Source organism: Sus scrofa, chromosome 15, assembly GCF_054392235.1.
Source record: "Sus scrofa isolate SSC_HxYL_T2T_F1_AM1 chromosome 15, Sscrofa_HxYL_maternal_Yorkshire_Landrace_v2.0, whole genome shotgun sequence".
NCBI lineage: Eukaryota > Metazoa > Chordata > Mammalia > Artiodactyla > Suidae > Sus > Sus scrofa.
The window spans coordinates 114403296-114423923 of record NC_139397.1 but is presented as its reverse complement, the minus strand read 5'-3'; the positions used below and the strand labels follow the sequence as shown (position 1 = coordinate 114423923).

The 20628-nt window shown below is 33.7% G+C and overlaps 1 protein-coding gene across 1 annotated transcript in view; it reads left to right on the top strand.

Moving 5' to 3' along the window:
* The window catches only part of STK17B (serine/threonine kinase 17b), a 36313-nt gene extending 18542 nt beyond the window's left edge, over window positions 1-17771 (top strand). The window contains exons 4-8 of the mRNA XM_021074823.2: window positions 8128-8272; window positions 9354-9480; window positions 11194-11242; window positions 12430-12609; window positions 14339-17771. Coding sequence (XP_020930482.1) covers window positions 8128-8272; window positions 9354-9480; window positions 11194-11242; window positions 12430-12609; window positions 14339-14621 — 784 coding nt within the window. The 3' untranslated portion in view covers window positions 14622-17771. The remainder of the gene's footprint in view (window positions 1-8127; window positions 8273-9353; window positions 9481-11193; window positions 11243-12429; window positions 12610-14338) is intronic.
* Window positions 17772-20628: the final 2857 nt, after the last annotated feature.

Genomic DNA, 20628 nt, shown 5'->3' with positions numbered 1-20628 from the left:
TTGTCACAGCACACAGTCTCAACCAAAGGTAAAAATTAGGTGACATAATTTTTTTATCTTGGTGGAAATAAAACAGAATCTTTAATAACTATTGCCAATTTGATCTTCTCCTCAAACTATCCTACATACTCATTTTTCTTTCCTTTTTTTATTTTACAAAATTTCACATCTGCAGAGACAATGAAAGAATAGTACAATTAACACTCATAATCTTCAGCCTAGTTTACCAATTGTTGCCAATTTGCCACATTTTCCAAACCACATGAAAATTGTAGGTATCATATTTCTTCTTTATATGTCAAAGTATTTATTCTGAAGAGTAAGGGCATTTTTCAACATACCCAATAGCAGTTATCAAAATTAAGAAAGTTAATGTTAATTAGGTACTATCATTGAATATATAGTTCATATTTAAATTCTTTTGATTATCTCTGAAATGTCTTATAGACCTACTTTAAAAAAAATTCTAATACAAGAGCTGATAAAGATTTATCCATTATATTTTGGCTGTTTTGCTTCTTTTTCACTTTGCTTTTCCTGACATTCACTTCTTTGGAGAAATCTTTATCAGTTGTCACATTAAGTGTTATACATCTTGGATCCATGTGATTGTTTTCTCATGATTAAATAAGATTAAATATTTTTGGCAAGAAGACAAAATGGATGATGATGTGTATTTCTTATTGTATAACATGATGTGGCAGTTACATTTATATTGTTCCTTTATTGGTTTTGCTAATTAGAACATGGCTATGGAGCAATCCGCCAGTCCTCCCCATTGTAAGGAACATTTTCCCCTTTATAATAAGTAATCTATATGGTAATATTTTGAAGCCCTATGAACATTCTTTTTTTTTTTTTTTCTTTTTTTTAAGGGCTGCAACCACAGCATATGGATGTTCCCAGCCTAAGGATCTGATCAGAGCTACAGCTGCCAGCCTACACCACGGCCACAGCAACACCAGATCTGAGCTGCATCTGCGACCTATACCACAGCTCATGGCAACACTGGATCCTTAACCCACTGAGCGAGGCCAGGGATTGAACCTGCAACATCATGGTTCCTAGTCAGATTCATTTCTGCTGCGCCATGATGGGAACTCCCCTATGCCCCTATGAATATTCTTTTACAGACTTTTATCTAGTGATTTTGGCAACCATTGATGCTATTTGTTTGAATTAATTATTATAATGGATGTCAGAAAATGACGATTTCTAATTCTGTTATTCCTTCTTAATTTGTTAAACTGACATTATGCTTTAAAGGTCTGCCCTTCCTTTCCCCCTTTCTTAATATCACTATAGATTCGTGGCTTACTTTTATAAAGTAATGAATTATAATCCGTTTCTGCCATTGTCTTTTTTAATGTCCGAACTTTCCCAGATTTATTCAGGGGCACCTTTTCAAACTCTTCCCGGATCCTTTTGATATTATCTCCATAGTATTTGAAGACTTCCTTGTTTTAGGGCACATAGATTTCTAGGATCACCTTGTATTTTTCCTACCCAGGACCTATCATTAGCTGCCTATCCAAGAGATTCTGGTTCTTTTTATGAAGCATCATTATATCTAGGCCTCTTTTAAGGAAAATGTTAGGACATAATATTTTTTTTAAATCATCAAGTTCATTCTGATGGTTCCAGTTCGGGTTCACCACCACAGGGCTCTTTGTCAGCTTTTACATCCAGTGTCTGTGTCTCCCTTCTCCCACAGTGAAAACCTTTGTGCTCAACAGTATTCACTCACGCGTTTGCTGTATCCCCCATTACACACAGAATAGCTTCAGTGTAACAATATTAATACCACTCAGTAAAAGTTCCTTAGTGAAGTTCAACCTTTTATTTTTTATTTTTTTGCCGTTCTTTTTGTCCTTAGAATATAGCCCACTAAGGGTGTACAGACAGAGTTATATAGTTATATTTACATACTTGTATTTCTGTTCATATTCAATCTTAGGATTTGATTTTTAGCGTCTATTTTTTTGAAATTGTAAAAAATATTCATACGATTAAAAACTCAAAAATTTATGTAAAGATACACTACAAAGCCTAATTCTCATTTCTATACTTTCCACTCTCTTCACACTCAGCCTTTCAAGGTAATTGTACTTATTAGTTTCTGGCTCATTCTTTATCTGTTTCTTCTTGTGAATATAAGCAAATTTGTATATATTTATATTTTCCTTTCTTTCAGGAAAAAGTAGTATATTATATATGCCCTTTCATGCCTTGCTTTTTTTTCACTTAACATTATATCCTGGAAATCATTCCATACTCATAGTTAGTAGGCATCTTTTAAATATTATTATTATTGCTTCTGTTTAAATTCCTGCATAGTTCTCCATTACATGATATAGCATGCATTGTTCAGTCAGTCTTCTTTAGATGGCCATTATTTGTGGAGGTGTAGTTTTAGGGTAAATTCATTAGTCCCCTTACTAATGTGTGATTGTGAGGTCAAGGAGTAAATGCATATGTGTTTGTATGAGATGTCAAATTTCTCTTCATATGGATAGAACATAATTACTTTTAAAGACACTGTTTGCTGTGTGAGTCTAACTGAAACTTTCTTTTGGAACTGTTACACCTATGGGTTCTGATAGCTCTATTTTATTTTTGCTTTTGTGTTTTGTTTTGCCTTCACTTAAACCAATTTTTTGAATCAAATTTTGTTGTTTACTTTTGTGAATTAAATTTAAATTCTTGCAGTCAACTTACTGGTTTTTAACAGTTACCAAATCTTTTGTTTTTATTTTAATACTTAGTCCACAGGAAAGTATTTCATTATTGATTATAAAGTCTAAATTATTTTTTAGCCCTCTCTTTAACTATTTGAAAAGTCATATAAATACCACTTTTTTGGAAGTAGTTTAGATCTCTTTATAAATTGGGGGAAATTTTGAAGGTAGTTGAGCCATCTCATCCCCACAATGTGAGGCAACAATTTTTCTATAGCAAGTATTTTAAAAGCATTTTTGGATAATTAAATAAAATATATACAAATCTTTTTTAAAAAATCTTCTGGAAAGAAGATATTATCTAATTGGGCACAGTAAATTTTTAATGATGAGTTTGGAGCTAACTGAAATTATAAAGAATATGTATTAATCTTTAGAAAACATGGGAGAAGAACCTTGTTCTTGAAATAGCAAAGTTCAATAGGGAAAATTGCTTATATCTATCAAGACAGCTTTATGAGATTATATGGGAGAGAAATGATATTTTCTTTTTGTCAAGAAATGATTGGTTTATGTTGCCTATTAAATATCTTTAAGTAAATATTAGGGAATCAGTCGAAAGTGACAAAGACCATAGCAAAAGATTTCAATTATACATGTAGGGCATTTACTGTACGGTAGGCACCATGCTAAGCATTTTATCTACAATTCATTTGATTTTTAAAATGATCCTCCAAAAAGGAGACTGGTATTTACTTCATATACTCTAGTTTAGAGGCAACAAATACTCTGGCTGTTTTCTTTCCATTCTAAAGTTCCATGGGCTATGTTTACCCTCATTAGCATTGGAATATAATGTTTAAAGAGACTTTTAATATAGAAAACTTAAAACTACTTCATTTTGATCAGTAAAAATAAATGGCTTAATATTTACTATGACTTTACTATGATTTGTATTTTATGGATAAGGGAGATATTTGTTTTACTGAAAATCTTGACTCTCTAGTACCCAAGAAAATCCTTCATATTGGATAGGGAAATATTCTGATTTTAATCTTTTGTATATTAACTTTATTGTATTATGGGAGTTTTTCTAAAAGTTGTTCTTTACTTCCCTACTAATTTCTTTTTTTTGGAATTAATGTTTATTTTTTAATTTATTTTATTAATTTTTATTTATTTTGACATAACATTATTAATTTTTGGTGTATAACATAGTGATTTGATATATTTATACATAGTGAAATGATTACCATAATGCATTTGATTAGCATCCATCACCACACATTGTTACAAAATTTTTTTCTTCAGATGGAACTTTTAAGATCTACTCTTTCGGCAACTTTCAAATAAACACTGTGGTTATTGTTCATTATAGTCACCATACTGTATATGTTGTTTATTTTGAAGCACTCATTGGGGGAAAAGGTTCTACTATTAATGGAAGTGGAAAAAAACTTGGAAAAAAGAGAACTAGATGTAACTATATCACAAATGAGCAATTTCTCCACCTGAAGGGAATAGAAATTTCCAACAATTCCCTCCTAATTTCTAAACTGTGCTTTAGAAAGTTGCAAAAGGCAAATGTAGATCCAAATAGTATATAGCACATACAGTTATGTGGCAGTGTAACTGTACTAGAGTACTCTTATCACACCCACTCACATAGAACACATATACAAATATGTAAGCAAATGAACATGAATGCTCCAAATTTCTAAATTTGTTAATCCACTCCTTTTAGGTGGCGCACTCCTCAATAGAGAGAGAAAGGGGTAAATCAAGTATAATGGGAAAAAAATTAAAATCATTAAAAAAAGAGAGAGAAAGGGTAAAAATACCTGAATTTACCCTTCCTGGTCAATGATAATGATATAAGAGCCTCTTCTGATTACAGAGATATTTTTCTTCTGTCTCATCACTGCTCTGGATGCCTTGTTTTAACAAAGCATCTGTTAGTCTGCTACTTCTCACTGCTTCCCTTTTTTTCTAGTTTCCATTTTCTGCTAATTTCCACAGTCTGCTTCTTGTGTTATCTGTTCTTATTCTCCTTTTAACTCCTCATTTTCTATTTACCATAGTTCCACCCATGTCCTTCGTTTTGTGAGAAAAATGGCCGTCCTACAAAAGACATTGGTCAGCTTGCCAAACTAAAACATAGAAACAATGTGATTGGCTGACAGGCATAATATTTGTTTACTCTTGTTACTCAAGTAAACAGAAACCCTTAGGATCCTTTTCCTGATTATAAAAGTAACACATATTTACTATGTTAAATTTAGAAGATAGAGAAAGTAGAAATCATTTGTAAACCGTGGTTACATTTATGGTATATTCTTATATTTTAAGATTACTCATATTTTTCTGTCTAAGCATGTATATATACCTTTAGAAACAATATTGTGATCTATTAAGTGAATTCTATTATAATCCTTTTTCATTTAATAATGTATTATGTGCATTCTTATATATATAATATAGTGTTTCTAAAAATGAATTTTACTTTAGCAAAGATTTTTAAAAGTGCCTTCATAATCAGAGCTTAACAAGCAGCCCCCAAATTCAAAGGCTGGATGTTGGCTAGATTTGAAATTAATATTTGTCGACTTGTTATAATAATAGCTAAAATTTATTGAATATTTATCATGTGTCAGACACTGTATTAAATACTTACAGATGATCTGCTTTGATCCTTATAACATCTGTTGTACTAGTACTTTACATGGCTTATCTAATTTAATTCTTATAGCAATCCAGTGAAATATGAGCTATCATTTTTCATTATGTATCATTATGTAACAGTAGAAGAAACAGAAGCCTGTTTTGTCCCTGTTCAGGAGCTAGTTAACAGCAGATCAAAATGGAAGCAGGGCAATCTTGATTTCAGTAGGCACTTCTATGAACAACCTACTGTTCTCTTATGTGTAGGCACTGAGAAGTGCTTTACCCACTTTCTCTTAGGTGGTCTTCTTATATTTTGTTTTGAATTTTAGAATTAGTGAAGAGTTCTGGCTATTGAATTAACTTTAGTGAATGTACTGGAATATTGGTACATAAGAAAAGTATTCAAGAATGAATTTCTCACCTAAGCAATTTATGCTGCCATATACTGCCAAATACCGAAGGATTCAGATATTCCTGGCATTTTTTTTGTATTTTCACATCTTAATAGTGGATATAAATCCATATTTTATAGTTTTCTTATAATTTCAAATTATTTTGTCTGATTTCTTACCAGGTGTATCTATCTTATAAAGGGCCTGGCAAAGAACTAAGAGAATTTAAAGTATCATCTCTTTATTTTCTTGTTTGCTTATAATTTGCATTAGTAATATTACCTGCAGTATCTTTGCAGGAATATACTTAAACAACTTTCTATTTTGAGAGAATTCATTTTGTTAAAGCTAAATAACGTTTTGACATAACCAGAAAGGGACAAGTAGGGCATCATTGGTAGGTGGGCCTGTGGAGTTCCTCTTGCCTCAGGAGACCTTGAGCAGCATAAGTAAACATCTGATGTGTAAACCAAGGGGCCATAGGAGCAGTCTGAATATTAACTATTCATTAAGATTAGTTAATTTCTCTTTTAGATGAATGTGAATTTCTAATATTGTCTTCCAATACCTTACTTGGGAGTTCACTACTACAGATTTCATAGTGAACTAAATTTTTCATACTCAGGTTGCCCTTACTATGATACCTTAAGACAAATGTTAAAGTTAATTTCTCATTAATTTTCTGGGAGTTTCAGGGGCTGGAGGTCATTGAAGTGTGAAGTATATATGATTGGTGCTTTCACACGCATGCCTTAGCAGCTGTCCTGTAGTTTCTCTGGGACATCATAAATTGTAAAGTATAAAATCTCTGCAGCTTCTAGTTGGCATGCTTCCTATAGATGATGTGATTGCAGGTTACATCTACCAGTGTGAAGGGTAGTCCTATGACTTTGAATAGTGAGACTCAAATTCGTGACCACCATTGATAATTTTTTCTTCTCCTAACTCCTAACACATGTGACATGCTTCTTCCTCTCAACAGTCACCAAGACTTCTGAATTTCAGTTCAGCTACTCTGAGGAATAACTGCCTGTTCCATTATTCATTCATCCAACAAACACTCATTGAATACATTCTACATGTCACATACTGAGTTGAGCCAGAAAGGGGGAAAATAGTATTTTGTGAAATAAATGAATTTCTATTTTATCATATAGAATATGCCTTACTTGAGATATTCACAAACATACCTTATAAATTTGATTAATACCATCCAGATTTTTTTTTGCATTAGTTCTGACTGACAAATTTTCTTATTTATTTAGATTTAATCCTCAAAAAATCTGTTGAGTTAGTAATATCTCTGATTTACAGATGGGGAAGCTCAAATTTGATAATTGACCTAAAATTATATTGCTGGTGAATAGCACATTTAGGATTTAAATTTTGATCATTTGGAGTTTCTGTTGTGGCTCAGTGGTAACAAACCCGACTAGTATCCACGAGGACTTGGGTTCAATCCCTGGCCTTGCTCAGTGGGTTAAGGATGTGGCATTGCTGAGAGCTGTCAGATAGGTTGCAGACACAGCTCAGATCCCATGTTGCTGTGGCTGTGATGTAGGCCAGCAGCTGCAACTAAGATTTGACCCCTAGCCTGGAAACTTCCATATGCCATGGGCGTGGGCCTAAAAAGACAAAAAAAAAAAATTAAAAAATAAATTTTGATCATTCTATTCCAAACCTAGAAATTTTTTATTATGCTTTTAGGCCAGCAGCTACAGCTCAGATTTGACCCTTAGCCTGGAAACCTCCATATGCCTTGGGTGCAGCCCTAAAAAGACAAAAAAAATAAAAAAAATAAATTTTGATCATTTGATTCCAAACCTAGAAATTTTTTATTATGCTTTTGTCAACATTCTTTAGATTTTCAGTTCTGAAAAAAAGATTTGGGCTCTAGCCTCAAGTATTCCTTGTGAAGCTGCAATACAGGATATTGGTTAAGAATACGGATTTTCATCCATATTATACAGATTCAGATTCTGCCCCCCCCATTTACTGTGTGACTTTGTATAAGTAAGTTAACCTCTTTGTACTTGTTTCCTTGTCTGTAAAATGGGAATGATAACCACCTACCTCATGTGATTGTTACATATCTGTATCTGTATATAGGTGATAACTATATCTATATATAATGAATAAATGAGTAAAATGGAACAGAGCTGAGCTCATAAGTACTTTGCACCCAGAATTTGAAATATTATTGTCGTTTATTTTACTCCTTAAAGATCCTTCCCACCTCCCTCCCCCAACCCACTCAATTTCTTAAATGTGAGTATATATAGAGAATAAAGTTTAGATGACCCTGTATTTTACTTAAAGGTATACACTATTTAAAAGTTGTTATTTTTAGGTCAATGATTTTTCAAGTTCCTGTTATTTGAATTTTATTTCAGTGCTGCAGGTGGAGAAATCTTCAACTTGTGTTTACCTGAGTTGGCTGAAATGGTCTCTGAAAATGACATTATCAGACTCATTAAACAAATACTTGAAGGAGTTTATTATCTACATCAAAATAACATTGTACACCTTGATTTAAAGGTAATGTAATGTGATTTTAAGTAACACTGCATCTCTGTTCCATCTCTTGATTTACACAATTATTTACAAGCTGCTGTTGAGAGGAAACAACAGTTGGGTCATGCTTGTCTAGACTTCACATATGCTACATGGACTTAACTTTGTATTGGCAGACAGAAGACTGCCTGTATGAGCAGCTCAAATTAATCACTGGGCTCTTAAAAACCATCCTTACTGGCTGTTCTAATCCTACCATCATGTCACTCCATCCCACTCATACTGCCACATCCTGGGCCTTCTTATCTTATGAAACTTTCTATCTCCAAAATACTTAATTCTGATCTCCATCTTGAAGATGACCTACTAGTCTTCATTCACCTTCCTCTTGAGGCTTTCAGTCTTTAGGCCTCTCTGCCAACACCTGACTACTCCACAGACCATTCAGGCTCTTTCGCAAGCCCTGAAATACCACTGCAGCCTCTCGTGTTACTGTCCTTTCTCCTTATCCTTCCTCTGCAGCCATACAAGGACCTTAAAATATGAATCAGACTGTCTCTTATTGTTTGAACATTGGATTCTTCCATGGACAAGCTTCCTTTCATGTATCTTACCGTGCCTCTTCCTGTCTAAGCTACAAACTTGAGAACTGTCAGAACCAGAACCATCACCTGTACTGAACCATTTTCTTTTTCTGGAAATATATGCATTTTTATTCCTTCATGCCTTCTTTCATGGTATTCCCCAGAGCACTTTTCTAATGACATGCTTCTGTTTATCCTTTAAGATTCAACTTAAGCATCATCTCTACTGCAGAGCCTTCTTGGACTTTCTAATGGGCAGAATTAAGTAGTCTTCACTTGATCAGTTAATCTATCTATGTATTCATCTTTTTTCTTCAAATCAAAAAATCCTTTTGAGGTGTATTTTTTTCTTTATTTATCATTGAATATGTAGTTCCTTCTAAATAGCAGTTCAGTAAATGATGAATGACTCAATAAAATGTATACTAGCTAAAGAATAAGTTATGCTTAATTTACCTCTGATCCGAGATTAGTATTCTTTTATTATCTATTACTTATCATTTTTTGTTGTATTTCATTAGCCACAGAATATATTATTAAGCAGCATATACCCTCTTGGGGACATAAAAATTGTAGATTTTGGAATGTCTCGAAAAATAGGGAATGCATGTGAACTTCGGGAAATCATGGGAACACCAGAATACTTGGGTAAGGATTTCTTTTTACTTTCTATACCATTTTGAAATTTATTAACTAAATGATACCTCTATATAGAACTGTATTTGGGGGCATATAATTCCAGATACATATTTGAGTCAAGTATTTTAGTACATTGAAATTTGGTTATAACACATTTAAATGAATATTCACAACAATTTACAGGACACTGGACATAAAAGTTTAATGTTTATGTATAAAAGCTTGTACTTAAAGAACAAATAGGTAAAAGGGAAATTAGGGAGCAGGAGAAAACAGAAAAAGAGGAAAACAGAATCAAATCTTACTATGCTGGGAGTTCCCTCTGTGGCTAAGCAGAAATGAACCTGACTAGCATCCATGAGATTGCGGGTTTGATCCCTGGCCTCACTCAGTGGGTTAAGGATCTGGTGGTGCTGTGAGCTGTGGTGTAGGTCACAGACATGGCTCAGATCTCACAAGGCTGTCTGTGGTGTAGGCTGGCAGCTGCAGCTCCACTTCAACCACTAGCCTGGGAACTTCCATGTGCCACAGGTGTGGCTCTGAAAAACAAACAAAAAGTTACTGTGCTTGAAGCCTGTTTGTTTGTCACTTTTACTTCTGTCCTGATGAGGTGTTGCCCAGGGATATAAGAGGAGGATTCTTGAAGAAGGGTGCCAGAAGAACCTGTAGCTAGATAATCTTGGAATATTGTTCTAAATCAGCGCATTAGATCATGAATATTAAAGATTTTAAGTTGTAGGAAGCAGCACATAAATTTAAGGTGTTTTAATTTATAGTAAGGCTATTTTTATACTTTTTTATTGTTGCTCATGTTGGTCCCCATGCAGACATTGAAAAGATATGATGAAACAGAACAGGTGCTACTCAGCTAGGCAGCTGACTTTCCCAAAATGAAAAGGCAATTGCTAACTTTTGAGTGCCAACAGAGGCCATAGTGTCCTAGAATAGTGATTGTAATTATAGATAATACAGGTCACAGAAGTATGTGAAAAGGTGGTAGGTGGTGAAATGGAGGCTGACAGTATATTTGACTCAAGTCTTTATTAAAAGAAAACTGTTACACTTTAGGAAACAGTTTTTCTTTGGAGAAATTATGAAACTGTATGGTAAAACAAAAACATTATTAAAGCATAGATTCTAGTTGAGGCCTTACTGATTTGAAATTTATGGTAATGTTTAGAAAATATAGAGAATTGCACCTTTAAAAAAAGTTTCAGCAAGGAAGGGAGCAGTGGGAAATTAATTGCTTAGGAAACTAGTTTTTCAGTAGTTTGAGAGATATTTCATCTACTTGAAAATCGAAAGCACTTCCAGGAAGCATAATTTGCTCATAATGTCATTGTAAATGCATGTGATTCTATTCACTCTGAGAAGAAAAATTTAAAGCAGTCTAGTAAAATAATTCAAACTAATTCCTAACAGAGTAATAAAACTAAAATTATAAAAAGATTCTTGCTTCTAACATTTTACTTCTTCATAATTGAGATTAATTTTAATGAATATAATTGGTTCTTTCAAACCATCTGGGTATATAATTTTCTCAACATTAGATATATGTCAGATGACAAGATAATTAATACTATGCTATAATAATTATAATTATAATATGCAATAATTAATTTCTATTGATTATATTGGTAGTACTTTAAAATTGAATCCAGTTTAAGGTAAAGTAATTTTAAATTCGTCGGTATTGAATTTGAATTTTATTTTCTCTTTCAGCACCTGAAATCCTGAACTATGATCCTATTACCACAGCAACAGATATGTGGTAAGATTTTATTGAATAATTGAATGCCTTTATTAAAAGTTGCGTAGTATATATTCTAGGGTTCTTTGGTCCCAAATATGAATCACGCTTTCTTTAAAAGAGTCTATTCAAGTATTAATAGTATACCATGGGAAAACATTTACCTATTCATTCTTTTTAAGTAACACTTTGGCTCTGAGCCAAAAGTATAGGAACAAATAGGAAAATCCCTTTCCTGGAGGAAGGTTCAGTCTAATAAAATTACGAAATAGTGGCAGCACTGTGCTATGTGTTCTATACTAAAGTGCTACTCAATAAGCATGGAAGAGGCAGCAGACAAGCACCAGATGGAGACATCTGATAACAGGTCTAGAAGAATTAAGAAGGTATTTGCTTGGCAGGTAAATGAGGTCAGATCCATGCAAAAGTTTAGTTTTATGAGAGTATATTTCTAGGGTATTTTGAGTTTGTGTGGCTAACACTGAGAACTGAGAGCATATCATAGAGTTGAACTGGAATTGATTCTGGAATCTTAGTTGGAACCACAGTGGAAGACCAATTCCATAAGGCCAAGTGGAAGAGTTTAGAATTATCCCTTGTGTTTCATGGGTGGGACTGTAATGTGTTTGCCAAGAAAAAAGTGTCCTGCGGCTAAATAAGTGGGTGAAATAGGTGCTATGTGTATTGTCTTTTTCTGGTTTCTGAACACAGAAGTTGTCATCAACATATTTACAGTTCTAAAAGTTTTGCAATAAAAAAAAAAAAAAATCTGCCTGCCCGACATTATGCTTGGCCAAACCTGCAAACTATTTGCATGGAACCCTGACTTGTCTCACAGATCTTTATTGTATCGTTGAAACACTATTGGGAAATGCTGCTCAGAGCAGCTTTGTGTACTTGATAACAGGTGTCCATGTGAAGGGCAGACTGTAGATATAATGATATATTTAAAACATTATAATTATATAACACATGTGGGTTCCCCTTGTATTCTTTTTCTGAGTCAGACTTTGAGATAACATAATTATTTCAGTTTTAGTAGTATACTCTAGGAACTTTGAAAAGCAATTTAAATACATAGTTCCACAATTTAAAGCAATTTAAAACTACAAATTTTGAGGACAGGAATATGTTGAGAATCAGTTTTATTTTATATACATATTTTAAGATGAACACACATTTTAAGGTCCCCTTATTTGTTTTTTCAGGAATGTTGGTGTAATAGCATATATGTTGTTAACTCATACATCACCATTTGTGGGAGAAGATAATCAAGAAACATACCTCAACATTTCTCAAGTTAATGTAGATTATTCAGAAGAAACATTTTCATCAGTTTCACAGCTGGCCACAGACTTCATCCAGAGGCTTTTAGTAAAAAACCCAGAGTAAGTAATGACATTAATTTGTTTAAATACTATTACAGAATAAATTAGATGTCTATTCAGAAAGATACATCTTGAAACAGTATAAAATTATTTGAAGTATGCTTTCAAGTTTCAGGTAAAATGGGGGAGAGAAGTGGTGTGAGAGGTCATTAAATAACAAATCCGTAACTTCAAACATAGAAAATACAAAATATATAACAGGAAATCTTAAAGAGAAAATTTGAATTATTTCTCAACCTGCTACTAATTCATGAAATTCCCTAATAATTGGAAATAGAAAGTTCGCAATTCACATGGCTGGTTGCGATAAGGCTTTGTTGTGAATGATCTGTAGCTAAATAACTATAGTTATATAACAAGCCCAAATCACTGATTGTCAGATTTTTAAGGCTCAGATGCTCTTTGACTGCCTACTAAAGAAGGGACTTGAAACTATGTCTCAGGACTCTTGTCTCACTCACTGGCAACTTCAGAGCAGGAAAAGAAAAAGCTGACCTCCTTTTTCTTTACCTGAATCAGCCTTGTTTACTTTAAAATGTCCTGACTGTACATAATGCAGAAACTGTGATATAGTGCCTTGGGGGAAGATCCTGGTTTTGTTATTTGACAGCTCTTTTATCTCTGACAGTTACTTAATCTCTCAGAGGACTTAATTTCCTTATCTGTTTAAGAAAAAAACTTGCAGGTTTATTAATTTTATTGGCTTAGTGCAAGTCTGAATAAACTTTCACCGGCTCTATTTTGAACGTGAATAGTTATTTCATAAAATTAGTAATTATACTATTTCTTTCTGGTTATAAACAATTTTTGTTTTCTTAAATACTTTTACCTAGCTTCTAAAATTTCTTTGATGAGCCCCTGAATTTTTTTATAATCAGAAAAAAAATGAATGTAAAAACAAAGAGTAAGGAAATCCATATCCTAATAATAGTGGTGGTTGTGTTAGGGTTGGAGTTCTGAGTATAGATAGGTATTTTCCTTCCTTTTGAAATATTGTAATATTTGACCATATTGCTTTTATAAGCAAAGGTAAAATTTAAAAACTCAAAATGTTGGATAAATATCATTGAAGAGTAGCCTTTATTTTCAATATTTAACAGTTATTGCTTTTTAAGAACATAAAATAATAACAGAGACTATAAATTACTTACATATATTTTCCTTCAAAGAATTTGTAAACTCAAGAGTCTTTATAATTTTACTAATTTTTATTTGTGAGGCTCATTATGTTCCCAACCTTTTTGACTAGATGGTCTCAGCTGTAAGCTCTGTGATAAGTTGAATTTTCTGCACGTCAAAATTAAAGAAACTAGGTACTCCACTTTTTCCTATTAGTCCCTTTCTGTATTTTGAGTATGCATTTTTTTTTTTTTTGGTCTTTTTGCCTTTTCTATGGCCACACCCATGGCATTTGGAGGTTCCCAGGCTAGGGGTCTAATCAGAGCTGTAGCCACCAGCCTACACCAGAGCCACAGCAAAGTGGCATCTGAACCGAGTCTGTGACCTAAACCACAGCTCACAGCATTTCTGGATCCTTAACCCACTGAGCAAGGCCAGGGATCAAACCTGCAACCTCATGGTTCCTAGTTGGATTCATTAACCACTGAGCCACAATGGGAACTCCCATTGTTTTAATGATAATAAAAAATAAGGCTCTAACATATCAAACTGGGGACATTTCCAACCTGATTTTTAGTTCTCAATTTTCCCCTGATGCTTTTTTTCAAAGGAAAAGACCGACAGCCGAAATCTGCCTTTCTCATTCTTGGCTACAGCAGTGGGACTTTGGAAACTTGTTTCACCCTGAAGAAACTTCCAGTTCCTCTCAAAGTCAGGATCATACAATAAGGTCTTCTGAAGACAAGACTTCTAAACCCTCCTGTAATGGAACCTGCAGTGACCGAGAAGACAAAGAGAACATCCCGGAGGATAGCAGCATGGTGTCCAAAAGATTTCGCTTTGATGACTCATTGCCCAATCCCCATGAACTTGTTTCAGATTTGCTCTGTTAGCACTTTTCTCTGATTCATTTGGACTGAATTTGGAATTTGAAATCCACTCCAGCGTGATATTGTGGTTTGTAGCTTCATGTATGGCATGTTTATATTGTAAATGTACTTTTGCAGAGAAGAATTTAAGGAAGTATTCTCATGCTAAACTGCTAGTTACCAGCATAATTTCATTTCCTATACTGAGATATCAACTCTTCAGAGGAATTTAAATATTTAAATATATGACAAAAAATAAAATTCCACACGTGAGTTTACATGTTAATGGAAGAATTCAAGTTCAGATGGATTTATAAACATGTTTTATATATCAGGGGAAAAAAGTGATTTGGGTTATATTATGGTTGATGTAAATTGAACAAAATGAAGACATTTGAATTTAATAGATGGAGAATCCTACATTATGCCTCTATTGACAAAATTTTGTTTAGGATAACAGTGTGAAGTTTAAGAATATTTACTATTTTATAGATACTCAAGAGATATTTTACACTTGAAAATGTTTTTCAATCACAGATGTTTTGAAACTGCATAAGATTTCCATGACATATGGTCTGCTATATGAAACAGGTCCTTTAACCAGAGCAGAGAAGGGGTTAGAAACTGGATTAGGGATATCCTACAGAAATTGAAGCAGAGAAAAGAGTAGCATGGCATCATTTTTAACTCAGAAGTCTTTTGCCCACTCTCAACTTAGTTCAGATTTAGCAAGGCCTAAAAGACGGGGAATAGATGGTATACCGTGTACAGAATTTTATTCCTTCCCAATCTCTAGAGAAGGAAATATGTAGGTAAAACTGAATGTGCTCTATTTTCAGGCAACCAAACATACTTATTAGTTGAATGTAGAAGAAAGTGTTGACAGACTTAACACAACTGAAAGAACTTTCGGTATCTTCTAAGTCTTAGAATACAAGCCAATTATTCAGAGTTCTAAAAGTATGCATAAAAATTGTCCTAGCACTGGTAGGATTATTAACACAGGGCCAGAGTCAGCATTAGCAAGGTGGATGTGATCATAAAACAGGATGACATCAAACTTTTCCAAAGTTCTTATGTGAAGTTCCTTGTGAGTGACAAAGCTCAGCAGAAGATCTGCAGAGTGACCTTAAATGGTCTTTTGCTGGAACCAAAGCAAGTAATAGTCCAGGGACAGCAGAATGTTTGATTGGTGGCTGGTGACTATGTTCAGCCCTAATAGTGGGGGGGGGGGGGATTGACTCCTTTTTGGGTAATCTTTGAGGACTTTCCAACTGGAGACATTTAAAAACTGCATTATTATCGTGTTAAGATCATTGTAACTGCATGACCATGTTAATATATCAAGAGAAATTAAGTTTTGTCAAAGAAATCCTTGAGTTTCTCTCCTTTGAGTTCAATTACTGTAAAACCTTTAACTTCTTGAAATTTGGTAAGACTCCAAATAACTTAAAACTGTTTTTAATAGCCATCAGATCACTTTATTTGGGTAAATGGTAAATTCCTTTTACATCTTCAGCATTTCTTAAAGGAAAAGCTCTTTCTGCTTGTATGTGTGTGCATATGTGTATATGTATTTATATAAGTGTATGTATATATGTATAGATAGATGAAATATGGTCCTTACACCACTTTCTTTTATTCTTCCCTGTAGTATATTGTACTCAACTCAGGTGCCAAAAGAGCTCTCTTCTTAAGACATGTAAATATACATTTAAATTTTTTAAGAAGTAGTTTATTGGTTCAATAAACTAGTCATTACAGAAGCTAAATTGGGCTCTTCTATATCTAAAACTGATGAGTTTTTTTCTAAATTATTAATTGCCCATTTATTTGCCTTCAGTATTAAACTAATCCAGGTAAAGCTTAGTAAGTCAGTCATTGGAGAAAGAGGAAATTATAACCTTTACCAAAAAACCATACTATAATTTTTAATCTCTAGAGGAATTCTCTCATACTAAAAACAAAAAAGCAAGAGATGTTTCAATTTTGAATTATAAACTATTTTTTTAAAAAATAATACCGGTTTTTCTTTTACTCTGAGGAATTTTAAATAGTTTGTCTTCCCCTTAATAGAATACACAGGGTTGTTAATTTCCATACATTTTTCCTATCATTTTTATTGTAAAAAAGCAACTAGTGATTGCACAAACAGTATAAGAATTCAGCTTTTTCATAAAGGTGAATTCAAATATTGTCTCTGATTAAAATATGAAAATAAACGAATTTTTTTGGAGAGAACTTACTAATAGATAACTCAATTCTTATTTTTTTTTCCTCCCAAGATCGAAAACAAATGTCTATCAAAAGCAGATGAAATATGTCATTAAAGTGGGAATATAGAGAGCCCCCTCTAAGGTGAACAGATGTCAGTAACACATCTGAATATTAATGTTAAATTGTGATAGGTTTTAAAACAGTTTAATTTGCTTTTTTGATAGGATGCCTGGATAGATGAGATTAAAAATAGATGAGGTGTAGATGACATGTGTCATTTTAATTTTTTCCCCTGCAGTAAATAAAGTTAGCCTAACTCTGAGCAATAACATTGTAACGGCATTTTAAAGAAGAAAGCAGTACCTGTTCTCCAGTCTGTAATGAGATAAGGCACCTGTGCTAGAATATAAAGCAATACATTGCTTCCTTTATCAAGAAAGTCTTGTTATAAAAAAAAAAAATGTCAGCCCGTTAGTGACATAATTAATTTTCATTCTGGCACAAGTTCTTTCATTTTGGATGAGTCACAAATTATTCATAGACTATTTTGAACAGCCTTGCTCTAAGCAACATTTTTAACTGTTGATATTTTATAACTGTTTACATTTCCTCTGGGTTTTTTTTTAATTTTCTGTTTGATATCTGACTTGGAAACTCGTCCTTATTCATTGTTGTGCAAACAATTGTACTTTAATTTCAAATTGTATTAAAATTAAGTTATCTGACTTCTAATTTGGGGAATTATTATCTGTTTATAATTTCATAAGGTTTAAAGAAATTTAAATTTGTTTATAAATGTCACACAGGTCACAACCGCCATCCATCTTAGCTATGAATTCAGGAATCATGTTGTTCGAGGTGTATTGAGCTACACTGTTATGGCTACACCAACTGAAAAAGCTTCTTACATCAAGTTATTGATCCTTTTGGATAAAAATTAAAAAGCACTTTTTAACATTTGTGGTTGTCTTTTACTTTAAAGGTATTCCTCTAAATTGTTAAAAGCAAACTTCCTTGCCTGAAGGCTCTAGCCTTTGACCCCCTTTGATCATTTTTGGCTCCCTTTCCAATACAGGTATGTTTATTAGATCATGTGTGTTGGAAAAGACATAAATTTGGAAACAAGAAGGTCTATTCACTTCTTGTAAGTAAAAATAGATAATTCTAAAAAATATCAGTGCATAGCTGTGCACCGTATGTTGCATAAAGATGAATAAGGGATTCTTATTCACCGCAAAATGGATGAACTGTTTTTGTTTCAAGACATTACATTTTTAAAAAAGATGAATAAGTTTCTTCAGGAGGTTTACAGTCTGTTTGTGGATTAAGGTGTAATCAATTCCCATTATTTATTGTAGTTACGTTCTAATACATTTGCACAAAGAAACAGTGAATACTGAAGCATTACTCCTAGGGGAAATACAAGCCTACATTCCTGCAAGCTTCTGTTCATAACATTTTTGTAAACTGATCAATACGTAATTTTGTTTTATATGTGTTTCTATTTAGAGACATTTAATATATATGTTAATTCATGAACATTGAACTCAACCATCGGCTCTATAATTTACACTTGAATGAAGCTTATCTATTTTCTCCATGAGCACATTACAGCCTTGCGCATTATTTAAACACTGCACAGCACTTCAGAACTGTGCTTTGGAGCCATTTTGAACTGTGAAATCACCAACAAAAACACAAAAATGCAGAAAACATGACACTAAATAGACTGCAGAAAGGACATCAGTATGAAATCTAAAATAAAAAGGCGAAGCTTCATCTTGCACAACCTCAGCTAGGAACATGTGTATTAGGCAACTCAAAATTTTCACCACTGTGAACATGTCTGCAAATGACTGTAAACGTACCAGGCATGTTGATTTGGGAGTGATAAATACATTTTAGCAAGTACATGAATTCACAAATACAGAATCCACAAATAATGAGGGTTAAGTGCACATGCTAAAATCACCATGGAAGATGTATGAAGTGTGACAAGAGAGAAATGGTGTCCAGATCTGAATAATTTAAACAATAAATCAACCCTGAGAGACTCCCAGTTCTGTCTCAAAGGTAAAGATAAAGTCTACTGCACATTCCTCTGTTTTTCTGCCAGAAACCATACTCCAACCAGACAGAGTGGTGATAAGCACATAGCCTCCCCTGACTGGCTGGAGCCTGAAGGTTGATAATGTTAACCTTTGACCTCACCTGGTTACCTCCTCACCCACCAATCAGAAAATTGTGCAAGAACTGACCACGTTCCCTATAACCCTCTTCCTCACTTTGTCTTTAAAAACTCTTCCCCCAAAGCCATCAGGAGTTTGAGTCTTTTGAGTATTAGCTGCCTGTGCTCCTTGCTTGGTGTCTTGCAATAAACACTGTACTTTCCTTCACTACAACCCAGTGTCTGTAGATTGGCTTTGCTGTGCATCAGGCCAGCAGACTCAGGTTTGCTTTGGCAACATCTTGAAGTTGTTTCCTTGATAAAAAGACATTGGTATCACTTTCTACTGGGGATTCTAAGCTTGGCCATGCCTTGCTTGGCTTCCAGAACCAGCAAGCTGCCCTCTCACTGCTCCTTCATCTCTATCAATTTAATTCATTAGTAATACATTCCACACCTAAAGGCAAAGGTCTTATACTAGCTATCTCTCCAGAAACAGAACCAGTGGAATATACAGATATATGGAAGAGAAGATTTATTATAGGAAACGGCTTGTGATTTTGGCTGCTGCTAAGCCCCCCACCCCCACCTGTATCTATGAGCTGAAGAACTAGGAAAACTCAATGGTGTAATTCCAGGCTGAAGCCCAGAACACCAAGAGGGCCGATGTTGAGAGCAGGAGGAGATGGATGTTCCAGCTCAAAAAAAGAGAACAAATTTTACCTTCCGCTGCCTTTTTGTTTTATTCAGGCCTTCAACTGACTGGATGATGCCACCCACGTTGGTAAGGATGATCTTTACCCACTCTACCAATTCAAATGCTAATGTCCTCCAGAAACACTCTCACAGACACACCCAGAAATAATGTTTTACCTTAGCTGTGTCAAATGGACACATGAAATTAACCATTATAGGTCTTTCCATATTTTCTGATTTCTTCCTAATGTATCAAAGCTTTCCTATAATAGAGAAGTCCCAACATTTTCCCATATAGTTTCCTCACCACGCACACACACATTTCTATCTTCTTAGACAGAAAAGTAAAGGTTTTACTTACAGAAAACAAATAGGTCTTTCAGCTTATTGAAATAAAGTCCTTTCCTTTAAAATATATTACTAAGAAATCTGTTTAAGAATCTCTCTAATGTGCAACGGTGGATGCAAATGTGGCCAGTATCAAATGAATAATCTCTCAGTTTTAGATCCGATGCCAACTCTATGCCATGGTCAACTTTCAGAATAAGCAAAAAAAGGGATTGTTTTATAATTAGTCGGAAGGATTCCGCCCTCTGTGGTTCACCACTGGAATTTAAATTTAGTGATTGTAATACCACTTTGGAAAGGCCAAAAGAAAGATATGTGCCTATTATGCCAATATTTCTAACCAGATCATAAAATACAAAAGGGTCGTCAATTACAGATACAATTGTAAGTTTCACAGTCTCTCTAGTTATACTGAATAGTAAACAAATGTATGTGGGCACATTTATAAGACAATATTTTTTAACAAAAAAATATATATTCTCCATGTCATAGAAGGCCTATCACAGACCTCTCTTCCCCTATAAATCAATCATTGTAAATAAATTTATGAGATTTTCCTGCTTATAATTGAATTAAGTGCCTATATTTTCATATGATATCGTT